The following is a 10,631-nucleotide window of genomic DNA, read 5'->3' as shown; positions in this document are numbered from 1 at the left end:
ACTGACCGCAAGCTCCGCCGCCTCCCGGGTTCAGGCCATTCTGCCTCAGCCTCCCGAGAAGCTGGGACTACAGGCGCCCGCCACCACGCCCGGCTAATGTTTTTGTATTTTTTGGTAGAGACGGGGTTTCACCATGTTTACCAGGATGGTCTCCATCTCCTGACCTCGTGATCCGCCCGCCTCGGCCTCCCAAAGTGCTGGGATTACAGGCGTGAGCCACCGCGCCCAGCCGGCATTTATACTTTTTAAAAGCACCCCAGATGTTTCTGATATGCAGCCAGGATTGTAAACCACTGACTATAATTTCAAGGGCGTTAAACATGAACAGGTCAAAATGACATAAGCGTGTAACTAATTACATTCAGCCTCATTAACTGTTGCTAACTGATCCTGGTGGGTGTTGGTCATGGAAAATAGCTAGTTAGAGGAAGAAATTACGTGTGAGATCAGAGGAAATTTCTTGTGGTGAGTTGGTATAACAGAGCAGAATAGGTCAGACTTGGGTTGCATCCTATTAATGCGGAACAGGCAAACCCCAAAACTGGGGTTTAGCCTAGGAGGGTTCTTAGCGTCACCCAGAAAGGAATTCAAGGGCCAGCCAGTGGTGTTAAATAGCAACTTTTATTGAAATAGCAGTGTGCAGCAGCAGCAGAGGTACTGCTCCTTGCAGGGTAGGGCTACCCCATAGGCAGTGTGCCCGAGTAGCCGCTCAGAGGCAGTTCTACAGTCACATTTATACACACTTTTAATTATATGCAAATTAAGGAGCGCTTTATGTAGAAAATTCTAGGAAAGGGGCAGTGACTTCTGGGAGTCGCCATGGCAATGGTAAACTGACAAGGTACACTGCTGGCAGTGTCTTATGGGAGGTGCTTCCCACCACACCTGTTTTAGTTAGTCCTCAATTTGGTCCGATGTCCCAGCCATTCCTCTGGAATCGGGTACTGCCTCCTACCTCACTGTCACTTGGCCAAGTTGGCCCAGTTACAATTGACTTCGGCCTCAGTTTCTTCTCTGTAAAATAGAAGCAATAAACCTACCGTGCAGGGTTGTATGGATCACAGATAATGGATGCTAAATGCCTGCTAGGTCAGTTGGTAGGTGAAGGGCAACCCTTAGTAATAGCAAAGACCGTACTTTGAAGAACTTATTCTAAAGAGTGGTAACCGAGATGTGTCCCTATGATGACCTGCTCAGGCCCAAAATGAAGGAATCGCGGGAAGGGCCTGAGGAGGCAGCAGAGAGCACAGTGGGGGCTTCTCTGCCTTCCAGAACTGACCAAGGCTGAATGTGAAACTTCTGTGGTCTCAAAGCCTCACCCCAAGGAAGAGGCCCTATGGCCCTGTGGCCCTGTGGCCCTGAGGGAGGAGCTCTACACACACACACACACGCACACACACGCTGCTTGCAGAAGAGAAGGAGAAGCGGCTAGGGGACTCTGCAAAAAAGAGGAAAGGAGAAAAAGAAGAGGACCTTTATTCTCTTTTGCCCCCGTGTGCCTGGGATGGAGATGCTTCTCCACCCAGCCTACGGCAAACCATCATTACAGTTCCCAAGTCCACCTTCAGCCACTGCGGAAAACACGGGACTTCTCTTGAAAATCAGGCTTAGAACACTGAAATGTGTCCCACTTTCAACATCAAAGAGGACATAATGGTAATCCTTTATTGAGCTCAGCACTTCACAGTTGATCTTGAGCATTTTGGAGTCCATTTAGGCTTCATAACAATCCTTCCAAGTGGCTGCAGCAGGAGACCTAGTTTCCAAAAGGGAAAACAGAACTGGCTCAAAGGACTAAGAGCTGGAGAGGGGCTGAACTAGGGCGCCAATCTTGATAGGACTCCAAGGCCAGTGGGTGCTTTTTCAAGACCACCAACGAGAGCTACCACTTTTTGGGTACATTCTCTGTGCGAGGAAAGTCCTGTAGTAGGTGTTCTATATAGGCTACATAATTTAATTTATTCCACTCCCCTCACAACTCTAAGCCATAGGAATGAGCAGGCCCACTTTACAGATGCTGGAAACAAGGCTTGACAAATGAAATGAGTTGTCCAGAGTCACAAAGCCTGTTGGTGGCAGAACTGCAACTTGGTCCTAGGACTACTCACTTTGATTTCAGTTTTCTCCTTTTGCAGCGCTCCTCCGTAGCTGATGGCCACAGCTACCCAGTGGTATCTATTCTAGTTACTTACCTGTCCTTCATGACCTCACCTAATCTCTTGGAATCTATTTACTTCTGTGTAAAATGGGGATAATAATATCTATGGTATAGGCTTGTAAGAATGACATAAGATCATTTTTGCAAAGTACATTGTAGATACATTTAAGTGTATCTGTATTTACAATATACTTTAGCTAGTGGTGATGAAGAGCCTGGGGTCAGAATGCTTAGGTTCAAATGATTTTAGCCATGTTATTTAACCTCTCTGTGCCTTAGTTTCCTTGTCTGTAGAATGGGGGTCTACCTACCTACCTCAGAGGGTCATTGTAAGGAGTAAGTAAAGTAACCCAGGTGAAGGCTACACACAGTAAGTGCTCAATAAATACTAGCTACTATATATTATATATATGTGTGTGTATATACACACACACACACACACACACACTATAAGTTCTGTTCCTTGTACTCTTTTTGTTTATTTAGAGACAGGGTCTTACTCTCACCCAGGCTGGAGTACAGTGGTGCAATCTTGGCTTACTGCAATCTCCACCTCCTGAGCTCAAGTGATCCTCCTACCTTAGCCTCCCAAGTATCTGGGACTACAGGCACATGCCACCATGCCTGGCTAATTTTTGTAGAGACAGGGTCTTGCTCTATTTCCCAGACTGGTCTCAAACTCCTGGGCTCAACCGATCTGCCTGCCTCTGCCTCCCAAAGTGCTCGGGTTATAGGCGGGAGCCGCCGCACCCAGCGCCTTATACCCTATTTAAGAATCCAATTTGTCCTGCAGTCCCCTGTACCATACTCTGCTTTTTCCCCAGTAACAGCTATCATCTTCTAAGATAATGCAATTAGCCACCTGCACTCCCTTTTACCACCCTCTACTTTCATTCTTTTTTCTTTTTTTCTTTCTTTTTTTTTCAGAGAAAGGGTCTCATTCTGTCACTCAGGCTGCAGTGCAGTCATAGCTCACTGCAGTCTCAAACTCCTGGGTTTAAGAGATCCTACCCCCTTAGCCTCCTGAGTAGTTGGGACTATAGGTGTGCACTATTATGCTTGGCTCATTTTAAAATTTTTTGTAGAGGCCGGGCGCGGTGGCTCACGCCTGTAATCGCAGCACTTTGGGAGGCCGAGGTGGGTGGATCACGAGGTCAGGAGTTCAAGACCATCCTGGCCAACATGGTGAAACCCTGTCTCTACTAAAAATACAAAAATTAGCTGGGCATGGTGGCGTGTGTTTGTAATCCTGGCTACTTGGGAGACTAAGGCATGAGGATTGCTTGAACCAGGACCCGGGAGGCAGAGGTTGCAGTGAGCCGAGATTGCGCCACTGCACTCCAGCCTGGGCTACAGAGCAAAACTCCCTCTCAAAAAAAAAAATTTTTTTTTTGTTAGAGATAGGATCTTGCTATGCTGCCCAGGCTTCTACTTTCATTCTCCAACATAGCTTATCTGCCTTTTTTTTTTTTTTTTTTTTTTTTTTTTTTTTTTTTTTGAGACAGAGTCTCGCTCTATCGCCCAGGCTGGAGTACAGTGGCCTGATCTCAGCTCACTGCAAACTCAGCCTCCCGGGTTCACGCTATTCTCCTGCCTCAGCCTCTTGAGTATCTGGAACTACAGGCCGCCACCACAACGCCTGGCTAAAACGCCTGGCTAATTTTTTTGTATTTTTAGTAGAGATGGGGTTTCACCGTGTTAGCCAGGATGGTCTTGATCTCCTGACCTCGTGATCCGCCCGCCTCGGCCTCCCAAAGTGCTGGGATTACAGGCATGAGTCACCGCGCCCGGCCTTGTCTGCCTATTTTTATTGCTTATTGTCTGTCTCCCTCCAGGACAAGGATTTTGTCCTTTTCTTCAGAGGTATTCCCAGCACCTACAACAGTCCCTGGCTCATAGTAGCTGCACAATACATATTAGCTACTATAGTAAAGTCTACCTGACTACCCTATTTAATAGAATATTCCCCACACTCAATCTCAATTCCTGATTCTCTTTAACCAACGTTTTTGCCTTTTTTTTGCAATAGTACTTATTGCCGTTTAAGACATTCTATAACTTATTATTTTGTAAGTCTCATGAAAGCAAGGGTTTTTGTATGTCTCGTCTCCCCTCCCCTCCCCTCCCCTCCCCCCTCTCCTCTCTTTTCGTGACACAGAGTCTCGCTCTGTCTCCCAGGCTGGAGGGCAGTGGCCGGATCTCAGCTCACTGCAAGCTCTGCCTCCCAGGTTTATGCCATTCTCCTGCGTCAGCCTCCCAAGTAGCTGGGACTACAGGCGCCCGCCACCTCACCCGGCTAGTTTTTTTTTTTTTATTTTTAGTAGAGACGGGTTTCACCGTGTTAGCCAGGATGGTCTTGATCTCCTGACCTCGTGATCCGCCCGCCTCGGCCTCCCAAAGTGCTGGGCTTACAGGCGTGAGCCACCCCGCCCGGCTGTAGGCTTTCTTATTCAGGTATCACCAACACCTAGGGCAGTGCCTGGCATACAGTAGGTAATTAATGGAGTGTTTGATGAGCGTATGAGACATGGTGTAGTGCCCATGGAAGTGGAGTCAGAAGGCCGCCTGCCGCTGCGGCAGAATTCCCGTGTGGCCTTCTCCCCGGGGCCTCAGTTTCCCCTCGCAGTTCCGATCCTCTGGCCCCGCGCTGGGGTGGAGCCGGCGGGGCCGTCGTGCAGCCCGTGGCCGCTAGGGACGCTGGTGCCCTCCCATCCCGCCCACTTCCCGGCCGGTCCGCCCCCAGCTAGAGAAGCCCCAGCCCGCGGTGTCCGATCCAGTTGCCCCGCGCCGGAGCCGACCCCGTAGCGCGCCATGGCCTGCTACATCTACCAGCTGCCCTCCTGGGTGCTGGACGACCTGTGCCGCAACATGGACACGCTCAGCGAGTGGGACTGGATGGAGTTCGGTAAGTATGGCCCGGGGCGGGGAGGGGGCCAGGGCGACTGGTGCCCCCAGCGATCCCGCCAGCCGCGGCACCCGGGTTAAGCGGGTCCCGATCCGAGGGCGTGCGAGGTGAGCCTCCTGGACTGGGCCCGCCGCGGACCTCGGCCCGTCACCTGAAGGTGCCGCGTGGTCTCTGAGGACGTCTATCGGGAGCTCTGTCGCCGAGCCGGGGCCGCCGCCACTGCGCTCTGAGTCCAGACAACGGTGGGTGCGGGGGCCCTCCTGTCACTGCTGCTGGCTCGATGACGGCCCCGGGTGGACATCCAGCCCACAACGGCGTGCGAAATGCGAGCCTCGACCCCGTCCTGCAGACAGCGCTGGCAAGTGCACGGTGGCTTGGCGGCCCGGCCGAGCTGCAGAGGGTCTCTCAGGGACCACGGTGCTGTCACTCCTTGGTTTGTGTGTGTGTGTATGTGTTTAGTTTTAGTGTATATTAGAAGGATCTATTACTTAACATATATATAGAAACGGAGTTTCGCTGTTGTCGCACAGGCTGGAGTGCAATGGCACGATCTCTGGCTCACTGCAACCTCCCCCTCTCGAGTTCAAGCGATTCTCCTTCCTTAGCCTCCCGAGTAGCTGAGATTACAGGCGATCGCCACCACCCCAATTAATTTTTTGTATTTGTAGTAGAGACGGGGTTTCACCATGTTGGCCTGGAACTCTTGATCTCAGGTGATCCACCTGCTTCTACCTCCCAAAGTGCTGGGATTACAGACGTGAGCCACTGCGCCCAGCGTATTTATCATATTTGTGATTAAATGTACGTTAACATTGTAGTTTTAAAATCAAATATTTACTTTTAGTATAAATTTTTTGATCACAGTATTTATGACTATAAACCTGTTTTGAGATCAGAACTAATAGGTTCAGTGTGTATAATGGGGCCTAAGCACAGGCACTTACTTTCACTCTATCGCAAGGTGCACAGTTCTAGATAATTCTGTGGGAAGGCACTCAGACATCCTCCATATGTTGTGTTTGTTGGTGCCTGATGGATGACTGGCGGAGAGGGCCATGGCCTCTGCTGGGGGGCTGCTTGCCTGTTGTCTCTGCTTTCCAAGTGGAGATCTGCATTCCAGACTCTTGCTGTATGACTTTGGGTCAGTTTCTTAACCTCTCTGAGCCTTAGCTTCTGAATCTGTATGTAAACTGGAGATGATAATTATAGCTTCTTCATAAAGTTGTGAGGAATGAAAATATTGTATAAGAGCACCAACACTTAAGTGTTAAATATTCTTTTTTTTAAAATTTTTTTAATTTTAATTTTATTTTGAGACAGCCTCATTTTGTGGCCCAGGCTGGAATGCAGTGGTGTGATCTCGACTCACTGCAGCTTCTGCCTCCTGGGTTCAAGTGATTCTCCTGCCTCAGCCTCCCGAGTAGCTGGGATTACAGGCAGTCGCCACCACACTCAGCTAATTTTTATGTTTTTAGTAGAGATGGGGTTTCACCATGTTGGCCAGGCTGGTCTTGAACTCCTGACCTCAGGTGATTTGCCCGCCTTGGCCTCCCAAAGTGCTGGGATTACAGGTGTGAGCCACTGCGCCTGGTCCTGGCTTCATTACTTTGAATATCTCCTGGGCAGTGGACAAACTTTGCGTGGGACTCCCTCTCATTTTTTCCACATTGGCCCAGCCCTCAGTTACAAATGCCAGAACAACTTCTGTTTCTAGGAAATTCAATTAGAAGGCACACCTATGACTTAACAACAACAAAAAAAGCTTTATTGAGATATTCACATACCATAACATACACCTGTTTAAAGAGTACAATTTAGTGGCATTTAGAATATTCCCAGGGCTGTGTATCCATCTTCACAATCAATCTTAGAACATTTTAATCACCCCAAGAAGAAACTGTACCCCTTACCTGCCAATCCCTTCCTTCCATCTTCCCAAGTTTTAGACATTGCCTATTCTGGACATCTCATATAAATGGAACCATAATATATAGTGCTCTGTGACTGATATATTTCAGCTAGCATAAGGTTCATCCATGTTGTAGCATGCATCAGTACTTAGTTTCTTCTTATTATAGGATAATGTTCCATGGTATGGATATACTCCATTTTATTCATTTATCAATTGTTAGGCATTGGGTTCCTTTCACTTTTGAGCCATTATGAATAGTGCTGCTGTGAACAGTCATGTACAAGGTTTTGTGCAGTGGTGCAAACGTAGCTCACCGCAGCCTCAACCTCCTGGGCTCAAGTGATCCTCCTGTCTCCTGAGTAGCTGGGACTACAGGTGTGCACCGCCATGCCCAGCTAACTTTTGTATTTTTTGTAGAGACAGGTTTCACCATGTTACCCAGACTAATCTTGAACTCTGGAGCTCAAGCCATCTGCCCATCTCAGTTTCCCAAATTGCTGGGATTATAGGTGTGAGCCACCGTGCCTGGCTTTACGTTTAACTATTTGAGGAGCTACCAGATGTTTTCTAAAGTGGTTAAACCACCAGTGTATGTGGATGACCATTTCTCCATATCCTTGTCAACATGTGTTATTTTTTTTCTTTTTTTTTTTCCTTTTTGAGACAGAGTCTCGCTCTGTTGCCTAGGCTGGAATGCAGTGGCATGATCTCGGCTCGCTGCAACCTTAGCCTCCTGGGTTCAAGCGATTCTCGTGCCTCAGCCTCCCAAGCAGCTGGGATTACAGGCGTGAGCTACCGTGCCTGACTAATTTTTGTATCTTTAGTAGAGATGGGGTTTCACCATGTTGGCCAGGCCGGTCTTGAACTCCTAACCTCAGGTGATCTTCCTGCCTTGGCCTCCCAAAGTGTTGGGATTACAGGCGTGAAACACTGTGCCTGGCCGGTGAAGTGGCGTCTTACTGTGGTTTGATTTGCATTTCCCTAATGACTAATGCTGTGGAGCATCTTTTCCTGTGCTTATTGGCCATTTGCACATCTTGTTTGGAGAATATCTCTGCGAGGCTTCCCACTGGGGTGGATATGATCTGAACACCTCACCAGGCCTGTCGGCTCTGACACATCTGCCCAGTGCTGGTCTCTCTGACCTCCTCATCTTCCACACCCACTGTCACTCCCCTGCTCCAGCCGCACTGATCTCCCTGGGCCAGACACAGGGTCTTCGCAGGTGCTGTTCCCTCCGCCTGGGACATTCTTCCCCCTGTGTTACCTGGGGCTAGATTTCTAGTCTATTAGTTTCCTCCTGCTGTAGTTACAGATTACTACAAAGTTGGTGGCCTGTAACACCTCAAGTTTATTATCTCAGCATTCTGGAGGTCAGAAGTCCTAACTCAGGGCTGCTGTAGGGGTTTCCTTGCCTTGACTGGCTTCCTGAGGCCTGCAGCATCCTGTGGCTTGTGGCCCCTTCCTCCATCGTCAAAGCCACTGGTGTACATCATCACATCTGTCTCTGTGACCTCTGCTTCTACCGTCACCTATTCTCTGAATCTGACATTCTGGCCTTCCCCTTACAGGGACCCTGGTAATTACCTTGGCCAGACCCAGATAATCCAGGATAATCTCATCTCAGAATCCTTAATTTAATCAAATCTGCAAAGTCCCTTTTGTCATGTAAGATACCATATTCACAGGTCTCGGGGCTTAGGATATGGATGCTTTCCAAGGGTATTATTCTGTCTGTCATAGTCCTTCAGGTAAGCTCCCCTGGCACCTTCTTTGAAATCGAGAGGCCTTTCCTGCCCCTGTTCCTCTCTAGCCCATCACCGTGTTTCATTCCCCTCATTCCACTTCATGTTCTTTGATGTCCCCTCGTTCCTTAAGTGTTTCCGCCTGTCTCTTCTTATGGAGTGGAAGCACAGTGTGGTCAGGGGCCTTACCTGTCTAGTTTTTCACTCCTGTATTCCCAGAGCCTGGGCAGTGCCTAGCTAGAGGGCAGGTGCCTGAGTGAATGATGAGCTGCCAGGCCTTGGTGTGGTGAGGATGCAGACTGCCCCCTATTACACATTGGAGCTGGCCTGGAACCTTTGGTCAGCCCCCTTCCCACACTGGATCACAGCCAGCCGTGCCCCCAGCCCACTGCTCCTCGCCTAGTACCAGCGCTCCGGTTCCCTCTTCAGCCAAATGAACGAGTGACTGTGATCGTCCCTTCAGTCCTAAAAATTCTTGGCTTCCTGTGGGTCATTTTAGAAAGAAGACAGTCCCTCGGAGCTGATGGTGGTACTGGGAGAGTGTAGTGAGAACGCTAAAGTGATTCAGAAGATCCCGCAGCCATAGACAGACATGCTCTTTTGGACCCGACACTTGGCAGATAATCTGGCCACCCCTGGTTCTTGTCTCTGTGATGGCAGCTGCCTCTGATGGGCTTTGCCTGACCCTGTGTAAGATGGGTTTCCTACAGCTTCAGCCCCAGGTGTGTGCAGAGGGGCTCGACGCAGGGTGTCTTATGTGACCGCTCCCTGTCTCGTTCACTCATGCGTGTGCCAGCCTTTGTACACAGCCCTGCTTTGTCCCTGCCTGGCTGTGTGACATCAGGTGGTGACTGTCTCTCTCCAAGCCTTTAGTTTCCTCATCCATGAAGCACCCTCACAAAGTTGCTGAGAGGCTTAGGAGACTTAGCTGGTTGTAAAGGGTCAAGTTAGGGCTTTCCTCATCCCCTACCCAGGAAGGGGTGTGGGCATTTGATTCTAAGATGGGTCATTTCAGAAGGCTGTGCCATTCCTGCTCTGGAGGACTTTGAAGATAGGCAACGTTTTCAACTGCCTCGGTTGAACTCCTGCAGGATTCAGGCACTCAAGAGTGATAGTCCCAGTACTGTTAACCATCAGGGATAAAAACATTTTCAGGCCAGGTGCAGTGGCTTACACCTCTAATTTCAAACACTTTGGGAGGCCAAGTGGGGAAAATTTCTTGAAGCCAAGAATTTGAGACCAGCCTCGTGATCCGCCCGCCTTGGCCTCCCAAAGTGCTTGGATTACAGGTGTGAGCCACCGTGCCCAGCCTTTTTTTTTTTTTTTTTTGAGACGGAGTCTCGCTCTGTTGCCCAGGCTGGAGTCCAATGACATGATCTCGGCTCATTGCAAACTCCACCTCCTGGGTTCAACTGATTCTCCTGCCTCAGCCTCCAGAGTAGCTAGGACTACAGGCGCATGCCACCATGCTCTGCTAATTTTTGCATTTTTAGTAGAGATGGGCTGGGCGCGGTGGCTCAGGCTATAATCCCAGCACTTTGGGAGGCCAAGGTGGCTGGATCACGAGGTCAGGAGTTCGAAACCAGCCTGACCAAGATGGTGAAACTCTGTCTCTACTAAAAATGCAAAAATTGGCTGGGTGTGGTGGCTCATGCCTGTAATCCTAGCACTTTGGGAGGCTGAGGTGGGTGGATCACGAGGTCAGGAGATTGAGACCATCCTGGCTAACACGGTGAAACCCCATCTCTACTAAAAATACAAAAAATTAGCTGGGCATGGTGGCGGGCACCTGCAGTCCCAGCTACTTGGAGGCTGAGGCAAGAGAATGGCGTGAACCTGGGAGGCAGAGCTTGCAGTGAGTGGAGATCACGCCACTGCACTCCAGCCTGGGCGACAGAGCGAGACTCGGTC

The 10,631-nt window shown here is 49.5% G+C and overlaps 1 protein-coding gene across 1 annotated transcript in view; it reads left to right on the top strand.

Annotated features, from left to right (window-relative positions):
* The first annotated feature begins 4,871 nt into the window (after positions 1-4,871).
* IRAK2 (interleukin 1 receptor associated kinase 2) overlaps positions 4,872-10,631 on the top strand; it is a 75,261-nt gene continuing 69,501 nt past the window's right edge. The window contains exon 1 of the mRNA XM_017847451.1: positions 4,872-5,063. Coding sequence (XP_017702940.1) covers positions 4,970-5,063 — 94 coding nt within the window. The 5' untranslated portion in view covers positions 4,872-4,969. The remainder of the gene's footprint in view (positions 5,064-10,631) is intronic.

The sequence above is a fragment of the Rhinopithecus bieti genome, unplaced genomic scaffold (genome assembly GCF_001698545.2).
Source record: "Rhinopithecus bieti isolate Rb0 unplaced genomic scaffold, ASM169854v2 scaffold_29378, whole genome shotgun sequence".
NCBI classification, from domain to species: domain Eukaryota; kingdom Metazoa; phylum Chordata; class Mammalia; order Primates; family Cercopithecidae; genus Rhinopithecus; species Rhinopithecus bieti.
The sequence above is the reverse complement of the archived record's forward strand: the minus strand, read 5'-3'. Positions and strand labels throughout refer to the sequence as shown.